This window comes from Carcharhinus amblyrhynchos, chromosome 22, assembly GCF_965287045.1.
Source record: "Carcharhinus amblyrhynchos chromosome 22, sCarAmb.v2.hapA, whole genome shotgun sequence".
Lineage (NCBI taxonomy): Eukaryota > Metazoa > Chordata > Chondrichthyes > Carcharhiniformes > Carcharhinidae > Carcharhinus > Carcharhinus amblyrhynchos.
This window is the reverse complement of record NC_137345.1, coordinates 30430831-30449461: the sequence shown is the minus strand read 5'-3', so window position 1 is coordinate 30449461 and position 18631 is coordinate 30430831. Positions and strand designations below refer to the sequence as shown.

Here is an 18631-nt window from a genome sequence, read left to right as displayed (position 1 = left end):
ATGAGCCAGCCTGCTTTAATGTTGTGCAATATGTTTTGCAAGCTGCTCTTAATTCATCATTTTAAATTGCTTCTACCACTGACAGATTCATAATCACCAGTACCGCCCCCAGTATGAGACAACTCTAAACTCTCAACAGACACCGGTGCTGAAGGACAATATCTATAATAGCACTGCTGAGTGGCATTTTATAGTGGATTTGCTATAAAAATTTCACATGCTAGTCATTACAATTTACTAAATTCTCAATTACAACATAAAAAAGGGGTTGGTATGTTGACTGGAGAAAGTGCCAAATTCATAAATTCTACTTAAATTTTGCCTCTTGAAGAGATGAGCAAATGTTGTGCTGATTTTGTGGGTTTTGTAATAATCATGACTCCACTATGGGTGTCAAGCGCTTGCAGGTCACATATAGGTTAACTACCTGCAGACTAAAATTCACTCTACTTCCGTATGTCCCAGACTGCTACACAGACAATCTGGAGATAAGACTGTCAGTGCCAAATCAAGCAGTGAGGACCAGTTATATGCTAAAGGCCTGTTCTCATGAGGAACTGGATTGAGACCACAATACATGCTTATTGGTTGTAGACAGGAGACTTGTTCAGGCCACAGTTGGATTGGAATCCAGTCTGAGATCAAAGTATCTCCTGTTCTGTATCACCTGGTTACCTGTTTTGCTTTCTAAATTGTAAAATATTTCAGTAACTTGATCTGCATTTTAGCAACAGCAGTACTGGAAACAGTGAAGCTGAATAGTGACTCCTTGAATATGTAATTTGTTCATATTAGCATTAAATATTAACAACATCTCGTTAAATGCAACATTTCTAATTCTCTGTCCACTAGAAATGGGGGAGTATAATATATCTATTTTTCTTTATGGTGCTGAATAAATGGTTCAGATGGTTTTTAAAATCAGGTAGTTTATGAAACTTCATGAAAAATAGCTCATGTTATGAACTTGAATGTAATAAAGTGTGAGAAGAAATTAGGAACTAGTTCATGCTGCACTTGTAATGAAATCTTTCCTGGAACTAATTGTTCAGCAAATTTTTTTAAAAAATTGAGGGCCACGCTGCCTACCCTCTGCTTCTGCCTCCCATGAATTTGTTTGGGCATTTGTAACAGGAGTTTGCATATCCCTCCATCCAGATCAGTTGAAATGGCTACAGTACATTGCAGTTGTTACAGAAACCACCTCTCAGACCACGTTTTCTTAGACAGCCCCTTGAAGTTGTGGATGACTTGCTTCCACATTAAAAGTTAATTCTTAGGTGACTGAGAAGTCCAATGCAATCTCTGTTGTAGGTGGGATAGATGGTGGCTGGAAGAGCAGTGGATATAGTGCCCAATTTGCCATGCTCCTCTTCTGCTGTGGATGCTTGGCTTCACCTTGATCTTGGTGGTCTGTTTCTTCCCAGATGCTTTGCCCCTCACTCCTGGGTGATCTTAGATCAGGGATTCCCTGATGTCAGTGGGGATGTGGCCCTTTTTCAAGGGCATCCTTGTAGTGTTTCCTCTGCTTTTCTGGGACTCACTTGCCATGATAAGTAGAGCGCTTGTTTCTGGAGTCTCATGTCAGATATGCAGACAATGTGGCCTACCCAGTGAAATTAATCAAGTGTGGCCGATGCTGCAGGTGTTGACTTGAATGAAAACATAGACATTGGTGTGCCTATCTTGCCACAGACACAGCGCTGCTGGTATTTCTGCAGAATTGTGAAGTCCTCCTATATGTAATATACATCTGTGAACCATGTAGGGTGGTGGGTATCTAGACTGCTGTGTAGGCCATGAGCTTGGTGCCAGGTCTGAGGCCCTGATCTTCAAACACTTACTTCTGTAGGTGAACAAAGTTTGTGCTGACACTGATGGTGTTCAACTTTGTCGTCGATGTCTGCCCTTGTTGACAGTAGACTCCCAAGGTATGGAAAGTTGCTCATGTTGTTGAAGGCCACGTTGTGGATTTTGATAAACAGGGGACAGTGCAATTGTGCCAGGGGAAGGGTGGTAGAAGACCTTTTGTCTTATGGATATTTATTGTAAGGCCCATGCTCTTGTATGCCTCAATAAGGTGTTGATGGTGGCTCAGAACTCACTCTGGGATGTGTGCAGATGCAAGTATTGTCTGCATATTGTGGTCCAGTGACAGAATAGGATGTGGAGTTAGCACAAAGCTGAATGTAATTCTGATTTGGATGAGCCCATGGAGATATGCATGACCATAAAACCATAAAAATTGGGAAGGAGTAGGTTGTTTGGCCCCTCAGAATTATAGAATCCATACAGTGCAGAAGGAGGCCTGCCTGCTCCACAAATAGGATCATGGCTGACCTGACATTCCTCCCATTCAACTTCCCTTCCCCATAATTCTTGATTTCCTTAATGATTTTTATCTGTCTCAGCCTTAAATATATGCAAGGACTCTGTCCTAACAGTCCAAAGATTCACAACCCTCTAAGAGAACAAATTTAAAGGCTAAAAAAGTTTATTTATTAGTGTCACAAGTAGGCTTGCGTTAAAATCCCCTGGTCCCCACACTCCGGTGCCTTTTTGGGTACACTGAGGGAAAATTTAGCATGGCCAATGCACCTAACTAGCATATCTTTTGGACTGTGGGAGGAAACTGGAGCACTTGGAGAAAACTCATGCAGTCACTGGGAAAATTTGCAGACTCCGCACAGACAGTGACCCAAGCCAGGCATTGAACCGGGGTCCCTGGTGTTGTGATGTAGCAGTGCTAACCACTGTGCCATCATGCATTCCTTCTCATCTCAGTCTTAAAATGTGCCCGTTTATTCATAAGACTATGCACTCTGATCCTAGACTCTCCTGTGAAGGGAAACATCCTCTCATTTACCTTATCAAGCCCATTAAAAGTTCTTTGTTTCAATGAAATCATCTTTCATTCTTCTAAATTCCCATGAATCGAGACCCAACTTTTCCTCATAAGATAATTCCATCAAATCAAGAATCATCCTAGTGAACCTTCTCAGAACTGCCTCCAATGAAATAATATCTCAAAGGGACCAAAACTGCTCACATTCATCCTGATGTGGTCCCACAAGCACTTAATACTGTTGCAGACTTCCCTACTCATATACTCCAACCTCCTTGAAATAAGGGCCAACGTTGCATTAGCTTTCCTGATTACCTGCTGCACCAGTGTGCTAGCTTTCTGTTTCATGCGCAATTACTCCCAAGTATCTTTGTGTTGCAGCTTTCTGTAGTTTTTCTCCATTTAAGTAATACTTTTCTTTTGTTCTCCTTTCCAAAATGAACAACTCCACACTTTCCACATTAGACTTCATTTGCCAACTTTTTGCCCACATACTTAATCTAGCAATATCTCTTTGTAAACTGTTTGTGTCCGTCTCACAACTTGCCTTTTCACCTGAGCATGAGCATTCTAAATTCTCTGCCAGCGAATATAAGTGTGATGGATGAGCAAAACTTATTGTAATACAGAATATATGTGGCTGTGGTTTAGACATGATGAATTTTATGGAAGTGCAGAATGGGACATGAACAAATTGAATCTTGAGAAGAGAAGGGACAAATTTTTGTTTTGCTGGGTGTGAAGTGGGTTTGTTTGGTTAATTAAATGTTAACTTAAGCCTTGAAGTGCAAAATGTCTTTATGACACTACCAGGTACAGCAGATTTAACGTTTCTGGTAAGCTATTTTGAAAAGTCTCATTTCATGTTAGGTCGTTGTTAAAATTGCATTTTACATTATTCATATCAGTAGACTCCAGTTTTTTTTTAAAGCAAAAGTTTCAGGCTGAGGTGTCTGTTTTTCTTGAAAAAGTACATTTCCAGCTGTATTTGTTTGATTTCAACCTTTGAATTCCAGTGTCTATTTTTAAAAATTTGAATGGAATCAGGCAATCCAGCCCCTCAAGCTTGTTTTACTCTCTTCACCCCTCTGGTCCCCTCATTGGCTTTTGGCATGTCCCTTGTCCCCTGGGGACTATTCTTAGTTGCCTTTGTGTGCCTAGAGCGATCCCCAAGACAGGCTCATGTCTGTGTGAACCTGTTGTAATGGCACTGTTTGAAGGTATAGCGAGGGGTCAAGATGTGGAGAGGAGGGGTCATTATATTAAAATACATGCAGATGCATATAAATGATCATGCCCAGTGAAGGGTGGGGGGTGGCAGCAGACAGAAGATCAGAGGTTGCAAGAACTATGATTTCTGGATCTTGAGTCCCCACCGGCATTCGCATGGATGGCGGGCACAGGTTCAAGATTACTCTTGATATTTCTTGTTTTCGATCTTCCACTAGTGGAAGTAGTTTCCCTCGTATTTACCCTATCAAGTCCCTTTATCATTTGTATGTCTCAGTTAGATCACCATTCAACATTCTAAACTTCAAGGGAATACAAGCCACTGTATGCAATTTGTCATCATAATTTAATGGTTTTAGTTCTGTTATCATTCTGCTGAATCTATTATATTCCCTCCAAGAGCAGGATATTATTTTTGTTCCATAACATCATCCATCTCAACACCTGCCTCAGCTCTTCAGCTGCTGAAATCTTATCCATGTTTTTGTTACCTCCTGATGTGACTATTCTAATACATTCCTGGTTGGATTTCCACATTCAATCCCCTACTGTAACCTTGAGAGGATACAAAACACTGCTATCTGAATCCTAACTTGCACCAGATTCCAGTTAAAACACCACCTCTATTTGAAAATTTGCATCCTTGTTTACAAATTTGCGCATGCCCTGGCCTCTTACCCCAATCTCTGAAGCACCACCAGCCCTACAACTAAGATCTCTACGCTCCTTTAGTTCTGGCATCTTAAGCATCCCTAATTTTACTTGTTCTGACATTGGTAACTATACTTTCAGTTGCCTAAGATTTGAGCTCAGAAGTTATTTTACTAAACCTCTTACCTCTCTTCAATTCTTTCTTCCTTTAAGGTGTTCTTTAAAAGCTACCCCTTGGTAGCATCTTTTGGAAATCTGCCCTAATATCTCATTATGTGACTGTCATATTGTATGTTATGATATCTTCATGCCTTGTATGGTTTGGTGTGATTTTGGCAGCATGCAAGTACAAGTATTTCCAAAACACAATGGAGACTAATCAAGGATCTCCAGTTGAAGTTTTCCCTTTTATTCCAGGCACTTGCAATGAATGTCAGTATTCCATTAGCATTTTTAATTTTGTACCTGTACCCGAGCTTTTATTAATTTGCTAAAGGCTTCTGATGCTAGCTTTTAAAATCCAAAAAAGGTACGGAGGCATCCTGAACAGTTTTAATGCACATGCTTTAAAACCAAGCAACATAATTAAACAGTATGTGTGATTTATGTTTATTCTCATTCAAACAATATCAAGTTTCCTAACCTATATACATCATTATTAATGCTTCATCTTGTAGTACAAAAGGTGCTTCTGTTATTTATTTGATTAGAAACCATAGAAATCCTACGGTGCAGAAAGAAGCCATTTAGCCCATCGACTCTGCAGCGACAACAATCCCAGCCAAGCCCTATCCCCACATATTTACCCGCTAATCCCTCTAACCTACACATTCCGGGACACTAAGGGGCAATTTAGCTTGGCCAATTAACCTAACCTGCAAATCTTTGGACTGTGGGAAGAAACCGGAGCACCTGGAGGAAACCCACACAGATGCAGGGAGAATGTGCAAACTCCACACAGACAGTGACCTGAGCTGGGAATCAAACCCAGGTCCCTGGAGCTGTGAAGCAGCAGTACTAACCTCTATGCTAACGTGCCACCCAATTATGGGGACAGATGTTAGTTTGTCCCCATTTCCACCGCCAGGATTTGAGATTGCCATGTTTCTGTTTTCTATGTTAGTAGGTATAAATAGTATCAGATTTGTTTGCAATGGGTAAAACAGCCTGATACTGCTTGTACTGTATTCATCTCTACCACCACCACCACCACACACACAACACCCCCCCCCTCCTGTCACTGAAAGGTGTATGACGTGGTCTCTGGAAGTAGCACTTTTATTATTATTATTAGTTTATTTTTAATGTTCATCAATTTACACCTTTCTACTATGTAGTCAGTTTCCACTAGCAATCAGATGTGGGGAGTTTAATTGCATAGCTACTTACCAGATGAAGTCAGCTGACTGGGTTCTCAAGAAAACCCCTTCAACGCTCTATTATATTGTCGTTCAATTAAATCACTCAGTTTTCATTATGTGATTCATATTTTTTGAGCTATAAATGATCTAAGTTACTTCTATAGCTTGATTCTAATAAACATTGGACAATAATTCAACCCCAGATTATCAATAATTTGTATCCTTTTATAAATAAATTCTAAATTATTTATTTACAATTCAAAATGTTTTTTATTTGAATCAGTTCTGTATTAAATTGATTGGAAGTTTTAATTGCTCCTAGTGACCTTTTGAACATGTTTAAAGCAGTGGAAACTTGTATCAACCATTTTGTGTAACACATACATTTGCAAGTGAGACATGTTCCCTCATCCATTTTCTTAGTTATTGCAATTGAGAGCCTTCTTTCCAAGATACCATAGCAACATTAAAATGGAACTGTGCCTTCCTGTCCAGCTTCCCATAGTCAAAAATAGGTGCAGAATAAAATCTGGTTGCCCTTTCTTGACAAGCGAGCAAAAGAGAATTTTTAGCTGAGGATGCTTTCGCTCTTTGCTGGAAATAGTCAAGAATCTTGGTAGAAGATGAAAATTAATCTCTGCTTCTCAAAGTAGGTGATAGTGTGTGAACTGAACTATTCAGTACTTTTGAAAGCTAAAATCATGTAAATTGTAGCATGGGAAAGTGAAATATCTGTAATTCTTAAACTGATGCAATGAAAATTATATAATTTTGATGGCACTCCACAAATATTTCCATTAGTGTTGTAGGCTAGAATTTGGTTTTATCATGTATTTGTTATTCATTGCTTGTGTTGATTTTAAATATGTTTCAATGAGATATGGGCATTGCTGGATAAGCCAGCATTACCCATCCTTAGTTGCCCTTGAACTGCTGTAGTTGCGGTGATACAGGTACACCCATGATGATGTTAGGGAGTTCCAGGATTTTGATCCAACATCAGTGAAATAACAGCGCTATACTTCCGAGTTAGGATCATGAGTGACTTAAGGAGAACTTTGTGGTGGGTATTTCAAGTGATAGTCATGGCCATGGGTTTGGCAGATGCTGCACGTGGAGCCTTGGTGCGTTCCAGTAGTGCATCTTGTAAATGGTGCACATTACTACTGTTTGTCAGTGGTAGAAAGAGTCAGTTTGTTGAAGGGGTGACAGTCAGTGGGCTATTTTATTCTCAAAGGTGTCGACCTTCTTATGTTGGTGGAGATCCACTCACCCAGACAAGTGGAGAGTATTTCATCACACTCCTGAATTGTGCCTTGTAGATTGTGGACAGGCTTTGGGGAGTCAGGGGAGGATTACTTGCTGCAGGATTCCTAATCTCTTACATACTTTTATAATATTTATATGGCTAGTCAGTGGTGATCCCCAAGATTTGATCATGGGGTTTCAGCCATGGTGATGACATCAAATGTCATGGGGAAGTGGTCATAGCCCGGCACTTGTGTGACGCAGTTGTTACTTGCCACTTGTCAGCCCAAGCCTGGATATTATCCAGGCCCTGCTGCATTTGGACATGGACTGCTTCAGTATCTGAGGAGTTGCGAATGGTGCTGAACATTATGCAATCATCAGCAAACATCCCCACTTCTGACCTTATAATGGAAGAAGGTCATTCATGAAGCAGCAAAGATGACTAGGCCTAGAACAATGTTCTGAGGAACTGCTACAGCGATGTCCTGAAATAGGGTTGACTGACCACCATAACTATCTTCCTTTCTGTCAGGTATGATACCAACCCTTCTAATTCCTATTGACTTCAGTTGTGCTCAGGCTCCTTGATGCCACACTCAGTCGAATGCAGCCTTGTTGTCAAGGGCAGTCACTCATGCCTCACCTCTAGTACACCTTGGAAGGAAAACTCGAGCTGTTAAAGGTCCTGTGTGAGTTTGTTCAGCAATATATTAACTTTAGGAAACAATTTGGCAAAACCGATTACCTATCTTTGTGTCTGATACTTATTTACACAGTACTCTTGGGCATTGTGTAACATTTTTCAGTATTTGCTGCCCAACTCGGGAATGTGGAAATCTTCAGTATAGTGATAGAAAATGAGTGACCTTTTACCTCCATGGCCTCAATAAATATGTTGTCAATAATGGTAGTCACTAAATTGACTAAGCATGATTTTGTTGTTCCCAGTGCTGTAGTTGATGAATTCTGTATTCCGATGGCATGTTCATTTCCCAGATGATCTTTTAGAATTTTAAAGTTCTATGTTTCATGACGAGTGCTCCTTTAATACGTTGCCTTGTAAAGCTCATTATGAATTACAGTTTGTAATACTGCTGTGACCTTTGTTAACCTGGTTAATGAAATAAAATGTTGATGACTCATGAAATCTAGAAATTATATAAGGTTTCTTTGGTTTTGATAGATTTATGACAGAAGGGAATGTCAAGCATGGAAAGAAGTGTTGCCAATTTGTTTGGATTCATGGAGTGTTACAGTACAAAAGAAGGCTATTCAGCCTCTTCAATTCTGCAGATGTTTTCCTCCACGTCATCTAGGCTAATCTGTTGATTCTCAGAGTAAGGAAGTGATGAACAAAGAAGCAGTTGCACAGAAGATTTTGTGTAACTCAACCTTTATTAAGGTTAAAGAAGCACTCAGTGAACATTAACTATTCTTTCCTTAACTTGGTGGAATGCCAGTTACTCTTAAAGAACTTAAGCACTTGAACTGCCTTTTTTACTCATTGTTAAAATACTGATTGCTTCAACAAAACACAAGACTCATGGCTTGAATTCCAATACCAACCATTGCAAGGCAAGGCAATTTGATCAGACTCCCTTCCGGCTCAATTGTCTTCTTTTCCAGATCCTGGACTTAGGTTACCTTCCTTGGTCCATTGGCTGTTTCCACAGGTTGGTGCTGCAGTTGTCTCCAATGTTCCTCCTTTTCTCCAAGTTCATCTGGCGCTGAGTAATGATGCACATATTCACCTGACCCCACTGAGTTCCGTTGTCCCATAAGACTCAAACTCATTAATGGAAATCACGATACTCCTATTTAACCATGTTAATCGAGATCCCATTGTCTGCTGGAAGGAACATTCCTGTCTGACCAGCTATTTGCCGGTTATGGGATGGAATTTTATGACGTCGCTGCACCCGTTTTGTGGTGGAAATAGCACCAGTTTTCATGCCCAATCCCATTTTACAAAAAAACGATCGGGAACCCACCCAAAACAGGTGAAGTGTCACATTTACATTTTTTTTGCATTCGCCACAATGTCATTACCAATCATTCCAACTCATCTGCCTTAATGTCCTCGCTCTCTGCAGCCGGATCAGTCAGGAAAACATGTCCTCTGTAAAAGTCGGATTCAGGTGCTTGGCCAGTGAGGGTGAGTGAGAAGTTAAGTCTCCGCATTCAAACTGCTCCGTACTGCTCAAAGGGGATGGCCACGTTGCATTTTATGTTACGGGAGCCTGGGGGTGGGTTGCTGTTGCTCATGGGGTCCAACTTTTGGACTTACAGCATGGATCCGGCTCAGAGCACTGATCTCAGGTCTTAGCATTGACTCTCAGATACAACCCGTTCATCTTATAGGGGTTCCTGTGGGTCCCTGGGTCACTCCATGGGTTGGTGCTGCTTCTGCCATGAACTCCAGAAGCTCCAGCATCACCTGGCCTTGTCAGTCCTGGAGTTTCAGCCATGGTGGTCGAACCCCCTGCATTGGCCCTCTGAGTAAGGGGCCACTTGTCAATGGCAGCAGCAATTGCCCTCTGGAACTGGGCCACGCTCTGCAGCCTCTCAGCCATGCCCCAAGTGATTGGGTCACGTTCTCTAGAGCTGCTGCCGTAGCCCGCTGTGTCTCATTGCTGTCCCATTGGGTCTCCTGCAAACTCTCGAGCCTTTCAGCCATGGGCCGCAGAACCTTGATTAGCCAGTTGAGGCTCCCAGCTGTGGTCTGCTATGACTCGGCCATCGTTTGGAGCCTGCCACTCACAGTAAGGATTTCCTGCTCCAGACTTTCCAGCTTTGCAGTGTTGGCCTGGGAACCATGCAAGACAGGCAATGGTCTGCCTTGGGACTCCTCCCAACAGCCTCGCAGTCGGTCCAGTGTTGCTGTCAGCCCCTACTGCATCTCCTGGCTCTGCTGCATCTCCAGCAACTGAGGGAGAAGTGATCTCAGAGGCCCAGCATGTAGCCTGGGGCCATCTGAGTCCTCGCTTTCGGCAGGCCCCTACGTGTCAGAAGCCTTGGACGTTCACTCGTCCACCCGATGTATGTCAGCAGAGCTGTCGTGCACACCAGAGTGTGACCCGGTTACCTCGCCGCTAACTTGATCCACCAATGTCCAAAGATGTGCAGGTTAGGTTGATTGGCCATGCTAAATTGCCCCCTAATGTCAGGGGGATTAGCATGGTAAATATGTAGCGTTATAGGAATAGGGCCTGGGTGGGATTGTGTTCGGTGCAGACTCGATGGGCCACATGATGGCCTCCTGTGCTGTAGGATTCTATGATGTGAAAGTCTCTGCGATGGTGAGTTGTGAGATGGACACTGATGCAAAACTAGTGCTGACCTTGGAGGTCCCGTCATCCGCTTCCTCTGAGGAGCATTTCGAGCTGTCAGGGGCATGATGGGTGGGAGCAGCAGTGGGGGCTGTGATGTCTCATGGCTGACGCATGCCAGGATCCCTTCCTGCAACACAGGATGCAAGGTTAAGTGCAAGGAAGGATGAGGAATCTGGGTTGCATGCAACTTACTTGAGATTTCTCCAATAAGTGGAAGGTTGGCAGGTGTTCCACACTCCAGCCTGACCATGCTGCCACTAATAGTTTCCATCCTCTCCTCTCCTGCAAGCTCCAGTGCTCACCGCTCAAAAGGGGGTGAGGACCTGGATCTCAGGCACACACGCCCCCTGCCCCATTCTGGCGCTTCTCCTGTGAGAACAGAAGGGGCCATGTAAAATCTAATGGCATGAGTCCTGCAGGGCTTCAGGGGGTGGCCCTCAAGAGCGCAAGGGTTGTGATACTCTTGGGATAAGGGAGGTACTTGGGGATTAGGGGCTGGAAGAATGCAGGGTGCTGGGGGTCATTTGGGGGGAGATGCTAGATGAGGTAAAACACTCACCCTTGCCTGGATTAGTTTATTCAGTTATTTGTGGCCCTTCTTCCAGCTTTGGTACTAATGCATTCCCACCACCTCCCAGGCTGTGTTTCCATCCCTTTGGGATGGTGTTTTGATGGGGGAAAGAGGGTATCCTACCTTGCCTCCACCGTCTCCAGCAACCTGGTCAGATCTGCATCTGAAAAATGGGGAACTGTCTTCCTGGAGGCTATTTCTTCTTCCATTGCATGCCCATCTGTTCATTCTCAGGGTTTTTATGGAGCTGTGTATTTTAGGGCAGATCAGCTTCAGGCAGCTTAGATGAGTCATGGGTTATGCGCCCATTTGTTCATTTCAGCGAGTTTACAAAGAACAACACAGCACAGGAAATAGGCCCTTCGGCCCTACAAGCCCACCCCACCCATTTGAACATTCAGTGAGCACCTTGTTTCAATCCTCCTTCTACCTACGACTTTTGTCTATGCCTCTTGGACTGTACAATAAAGGGTTGCAAATTTAGAGCGTTATATGTGCACTGTATTAAGGGAGGTCTAATTTAGGGACAATTTGTTAGCACCAATCAGCCTAAAAGCACATGTTTGGGGTGTGGGAGGAAACTGGAAGACCCGGAGAAAACCCACACAAGCACGGGGAGAATGTGCAAACTCCCACGGACACCGACCCAAGCTGGAGATCCGACCCAGGTCCATGTATCTACAGAGCAAACAGTGATAATCACTGAGCTGCCTTGTTGCCCATCAGTTGGCCCAGTTTAAGCGTACAGTAACAAAGTGAAGCACTAGGCAACTCTCGAAGCAACATCCAAGAGCAGCCCTTGCATGAACCACCGCGTGTATGCCCCTTGTTGGCATTTTTACATTGCAGGTTTAATGTAGTTTGCTTTGTTACCATGAAGGGGAAGCCAAATCAGCACTTGCATGTGTGCTGATTGAGCTGGATTTGTGCCTCTGTGATGGTTGGGGGCAGGGAACAGAGGGTCGTGTCAGTCAGCCATCGGGGATGGGGAGGTGATTAGCGGGCCATGTGCCACGGGAGCCTGGGGGTATGGGGTGGGCAGGGGTTTGGGGAGAGGCTGGTGTGAGAGGGTAAGGGGGATTGGTAATGTTGTTGAGGGGGACCTCTGATGTCCATGGGTGAGAGGGGGGAGGTTGTTCTGGGGTCTGTTAGCAGAGCTATTTTTTTCTGCATTTCTTGTATGCTCGCAGTTTGTGGCTCCGATCTGAGCTGTTGGTTGTCTGGCAAATTGGGCCCTACCCACTGGCTTTCACAGCTAGAAATGGTTTAGCCCATTGGTTCCAAAGACCAAGATTTACATGGATAAGATGGGTATAGAGGGATATGGGCCAAATGTGGGCAATTGGGATTAGCTTAGGGGTTTTAAAAAAAGGGCGCATGGACAAATTGGGCCAAAGGCCCTGTTTCCATGCTATAAACATCTATGACTCGAAGTGGCGGCCCAGTGGCACTGCTATTTCGCAGCACCAGGAACCCGGATTCAATTCCTGGCTTGGGTCACTGTGTCGAGTTTGCACGTTTTCCCCTTGTCTACGTGGGTTTCTTCTGGGTGCTCTGGTTTCCTCCCTGAAAGATGTGCTGGTTAGGTACATTGACCCAAAAATGCATCGGAGTGTGGCGACTGGGGGTATTTCACAGTAACTTCATTGCAGTGTTAATGTAAGCCTTACATGTGACTAATAAATACATTTTAAAGTGCATAAAATTGGGAGTGAAAACTTGCCCAAAAACTGGATCAGCAGCTCTCCAGTTTTCACACAAGTTGGACGCTTAGAAAAAAATCTCTCAAAATTCTGCCATTGGAGTCTAGTGGTCTTTTTGTTTATTGTCCGTCCTATTTTCATGCTTGTGCAAAGTTGACCTGTTTTCCCATCATGCTCTTGCAGACATTTTGCTATTAGTCCCAGTCTGTTACTCATTCCCAGTATCCTTAAATAGTCCTTTTTCAAACAACTAGCTGTCTTAAATAGGACTGTGGCAACAAAATCACAATGTAACCAATGTCTGTGTACAGACATTGTTCTGACATCTTTCTTTATTTTTATGGTTTATCTTAAATTGATGCTTTTTTTTATTTCTACTGATCAGCAACACAGTAACAACCTATTACTGTTCAGCCTTCATGACCTTGAAGGCATTTTATTGGATCACTATAATCATTTCTACCCTTGAGAAAAACTTGCTGGTTTCTATACTTTTCACAACTGTAACCCTTCATCTCTGGGAACGTCATGAAACTATCTTTTCCATTGCATTTATAGTGCTCTTACAAAGGAATGCCCAAAGGTCTGCCCAGTACTGTACTTAAAATCTTCTCGTTTAATTGGTATTTTGTTGCCTTATATCTATCTCCACTTTTCACTTTCAGTATCGAATTGCATCTGCTACCCGCCTGCCCATTATGCTATCCTATACATTTCCTCTTTCAGTTTTCACAATTCACTATCAGAAAATATCACAGTTGTCCCTATAATTCCTCTGATCAACTAATGTGTGTGTGGTAGATAAAAGTAACTTCAATGCAAACAGCTGTGAACAGAACCATTAACTTGAAAGTTCTGCACTAAAAACATTTTGTCCTTAATATGTGTAGAAGTTTAGATTTCAAAATTCAGTCAAGTACTGGCGTTGCAGGTTTCATATGGCGGACATGCTGCAGGCAACCTCCAACCCAGGGGCCCCAGTACAGACCCCCTAATATGTTTGTGGAGAGACAGAGTGCTGCATGTCAGGAGTGTCCCTGTTGCAAAACATGTAGCAGAGTGTCACCATAAACTCAGCAAATGAGGAGGCTATTGCTAAAGTTTGGGAATTAACATACACTAAATGTTGTGATTATTAGATGTGTGGATAAATCTATGATTGTTTGACACAGTATTGGTTCTCTGCTTCTGGTTTCCCCAGATTTTTACAACTCACCAAATACAGTAAACGTCAACAATATATAGTTGCTGCACAGTGTCAATTGTTGCAAAATGAAATGCCCTAAATATGCCTTAGGAAACTCTTGCTGAGAAGGGTCCTTCCAATGACTTTGGTCTTTCATTTTCTTTCCCTTGGAAATTTTTTTAGCAGTTTAATTTCATATGCCCTTTTATTTCTAATGTGTGTCTTTCTAAGGCAACTATGTCAAGAAGGTGTGGCAAAATGAGAATTAAGGAGTCTAATAATTGAGAATGTATTCTGATGTATGATTAAAAGCAAGCAAAGTATTTTTAAATGGAAATTGATTAGGAAGAAAGGTTGGCTGAGATGAAGGAACTGCGGTCTTTGATTCCTGGATCAAACTAGCAACACTCAACAGATATTTATCCAAGACAAGTGGATAAAAATGGGATATCGAGTTTCAGGAGATCAAGAAAATATGGTAAAACTTCAAAAGCGAAGATACTGGTGAATTTCACACTTGCGTTCTAAAAGGATGAGCTTATGTAAGAAATGCCATTAAGAAGGATTTCTAAGAAAGGTAGCTCAGGTAAGAAAACATTTAAAAAGTAGTGCATCAGTGACAGAGTTTATCCTATTCAGAGAGCTGCTGCAGGATTGCAGCCACACAGCAGGAAGCTATGTTCATTCCAAACAAGCAAGTATCTGGAGAAATCGTGTTTGAACAGCTACGTTGTCTCTAAGGCAAAAGTAACCCCACAAGAGATACAATTACCAAGTGTGGTAACAATTGATGGATTGTGCTTATTGTTTAAAGCCTATTGGATGTTGTTTGGGGAGGTTTAACTGTGAGGTTAGGAAAATAGAGAGATTTAGAACTCTGACTTTAAAGGTATTATATATAGTAATTAAGTGCATATTTTAGTTGTCTGTCTTGTGTATTTTACTACGTTTATTAAAATTATTGTTATAAGACTTTATATTAACTTTCAAAAATACAACTAACAACTGTATTCCAAGTTGCCCTTCTAAAATTTGGAATACCCTAGCATTGAACATCATCTGGGTTCTGAACCTGTAAGTCTGATATGCAGGCACCAGTATGATTGTACTTTGGTGAGCCTTTATGATGTAATCATTTTTTAAAAGTTGTCACCCATACTTCGAACAGTATAGTACGGCACGGTGGACAGTGGTTAGCACTGCTACCTCACAGCGCCAAGGACCCAGGTTCGATTACTGGTTTGGGTCACTGTCTATGCGGAGTCTGCATGTTCTCTCAGTGTCTGCATGGGTTCCCTCTGGATGCTTCTGTTTTCTCCCACAGTCCAAAAGACGTGCTGGTTAGGTGCATTGGCCATGCTAAATTCTCCCTCATCTGTACCCAAACAGATGCCAGAGTGTAGCGACTAGGGGATTTTCACAGTAACTTCATTCCCATGTTAAGGTAAGCCTACTTGTGACACCAATAAATAAACATAAACTAAACTTTATTGTTGCACTTTTCATTTGGTGACAAATGCCACCTACCATGCTCATGAGTGCTAATGGGTGTGAATAGAGGATTGGTTGTCAAATAGGAGGCAGAGAGTGGGGGTCAATGGGTGCTATTCGGATTGGTGGATGGTGACTAGTGGAGTGCCCCAGGGGTCGGTGCTGGGGCCTCAGCTATTTACCATTTATATAGATGATCTGGAGGAGGGAACTGAGTGTAGGGTGTCGAAATTTGCTGATGACACCAAGATTGGTGGAACGGCAAATTGTGCGGAGGGTGTGGAGAGTCTACAGAAGGATCTAGATAGGCTGGGCGAATGGGCCAGGAAATGGCAAATGGAATTTAATGTTGGCAAGTGCGAGGTGGTCCACTTTGGTAGGAATAATGGTAGGAAGGATTATTACTTACGTGGCGAGAAACTGCAGCAGGCGACGGTGCAGAGGGACCTCGGGGTCCTTGTGCATGAGTCGCAAAAACCCAGCTTGCAGGTGCAGCAGGTGGTCAGGAAGGCGAATGGGATGCTGGCCTTCATAGCGAGGGGGATTGAATATAAAAGTAGGGAGGTCTTGCTGCGGCTGTATAGGGCATTGGTGAGGCCGCAGCTGGAGTACTGTGTGCAGTTTTGGTCGCCGTACTTACGCAAGGATATTTTGGCCTTGGAGGGCGTGCAGAGGAGGTTTACTAGGCTGATGCCGGAGTTGAGGGGGTTGAGCTATGAAGAGAGGCTGAATAAACTAGGCTTGTACTCGTTGGAGTTTGGAAGAATGAGGGGAGATCTCATTGAGACGTATAAGATGATGAATGGGATGGATAGGATAGAGGTGGAGAGACTCTTCCCGCTCAGAAAGGAGAGTAGGACTAGGGGGCACAGCCTCAAGATAAAGGGGGGGCGGTTTAGAACGGAGTTGAGGAGGAACTTCTTCACTCAAAGGGTGGTGAATCTCTGGAATTCTCTGCCCGTTGAAGTGGTGGAGGCTACCTCGCTAAATATTTTTAAGACGTGGATTGATGGGTTTTTGATAAGAGAGGGGATTAAGGGTTATGGGGAGAGGGCGGGAATGTGGAACTGAGCCACGACAGATCAGCCATGATCTTATTGAATGGCAGGGCAGGCTCGAAGGGCTAGATGGCCTACTCCTCCTATTTCTTATGTTCTTATGAATATGAGGCAGTGTTGCTATTTGAACTGAGCTGTAACATAGTATAAAAGAAGTGTATTACAGTAAGTTCTGCAGTACAGTCTATTCTGTTTTCATTAAATATTTTGTTCTGTTTTGTGCTGACAGTCTGGACAGTTCAGTGAAGACATGATACCAACAGTTGGATTCAACATGAGAAAAATCACCAAAGGAAATGTTACCATCAAGGTACTTAGGCTCTGATCTTTCCAGATTACTGTGCTTGTAATGGCATGATTTTTAGCTAAATCAATTATGCAATACATAATTACCTGATATATCCTGAATTTATTATCATGTAATAATCCAAGCTATTTTGTGTATTTCTCAATTGTAGTGTCTAATAATTAAAGGTTTCTTACATAGATTTCTCAGTACAGCTTTTCAAAACTTGTTTCTTTAAAAAGTAGTCTGGTAGATGTTAATATGTTTTATATGGCAGATTTCTATTAAAATAACGCTGTGAATCAGCACGGTACTCTTGATCAATATATGTCTGCATGCATTCTACTAGGGAGCTGAAGGTGTTGAGCTGATTGTAGATCATAATCTGTTATCCTTCTCTTTAAATGAGTAGAGTATCCTCCCATTTCCTACTGCATCACCTCCGTGAGCATGATCTTGTTACTAATTGCCTGTAGACGAAACCCACAAGTATTTTTCAGTTTGTGTTGTGATTGCCAGTTCAAACTAGTAATAGTCTGGTGTAAATGCAGCATGCCTATGGAAACTGTCCTGTTAAAGTCATAGTGATTGCTATTGATTGGTTTGGAAGTGGATCAAATATGCAATATTGCTGGGAAATGTAAGTGTGTCTTTTGCTGGAAGGGATTTTTACCATTTAACATAGCAGATTAGCACTGATACAAATTAGTGCTAGAGGTGCTACCTTTCAAAATAATGCACTTCTACCTAACCTAATCTGGGCAGTGAGTTATGATGACACAAATTAAAATTGCTTCAGAGTTCTGCGTACTTGCAGTAGTGTGTGTTTTGGGTTGTATGCAGATTTCACTTCAATTTGGGACACACAGTGAATACTGGCCATGCTGCTGTGTTTGAGTAGTTTAGCGTGGCTCAGCAGATATAACATCCAGCTGTGTTATATATTGGTAAATCATAATGCATTTTGGGTTATCTGGTGTTTTAATTCCAAATAATCAGGTGGAAGTGATAGGTACTCTACTGCCAGGCCAACATATTGGGTACGTTGGCCTGGTGTGCAGAACTAGAGGGCACAGCTTCAAAATAAAGGGGTGGGGGGGGTGGGGGCGCAGTTTAGGTCAGAGTTGAGGAGGAACTTCTTCACGCAAAGGGTGGCGAGTCTCTGGAATTCTCTGCCCATTGAAGTGGTGGAGGCTACCTCGCTGAATATATTTAAGTCACGGGTAGATAGGTTTCTGATAGACAAGGGAATTAAGGGTTATGGGGAGAAAGCAGGAAAGTGGAACTGATCCACTTCAGATTAGCCATGATCTTGTTGAATGATGGGGCAGGTTCGAAGGGCTAGGTGGCCTACTCCTCCTGTTTCTTATGTTCTTATGTATCGTACTTTGGACTGTTTTGAATTTGGAGTTGGAAGATCTTGAAAGCATAAAAACTTAGTAACTTGGTTAGTTGCATGATGCACCTTGATTCTTTTGCAAAAGGCTTGCAAAGATTTTAGATGTTTAGACTTTTATTTCAGTATTGGATAGTCCTGGGAAAGTGTTTTTATTTTTGATATTCATTGTCTGCAATCTGGAACATTTTATAGTTAGCAGTCCATTAGAGAAGAAAGCATCAGTAGCCATTTTATTGCATGGTGCTTAGCAAGGGCGGACCAGTTTGT

At 42.5% G+C, this 18631-nt stretch overlaps 1 protein-coding gene across 1 annotated transcript in view; it reads left to right on the top strand.

Annotated features, from left to right (window-relative positions):
- LOC145357031 (ADP-ribosylation factor-like protein 8A) overlaps window positions 1-18631 on the top strand; it is a 63602-nt gene that overhangs the window by 7341 nt on the left and 37630 nt on the right. Inside the window, exon 2 of the mRNA XM_080210082.1 lies at window positions 16909-16989. Within this exon, the coding sequence (XP_080066208.1) occupies window positions 16909-16989 (81 nt within the window). The remainder of the gene's footprint in view (window positions 1-16908; window positions 16990-18631) is intronic.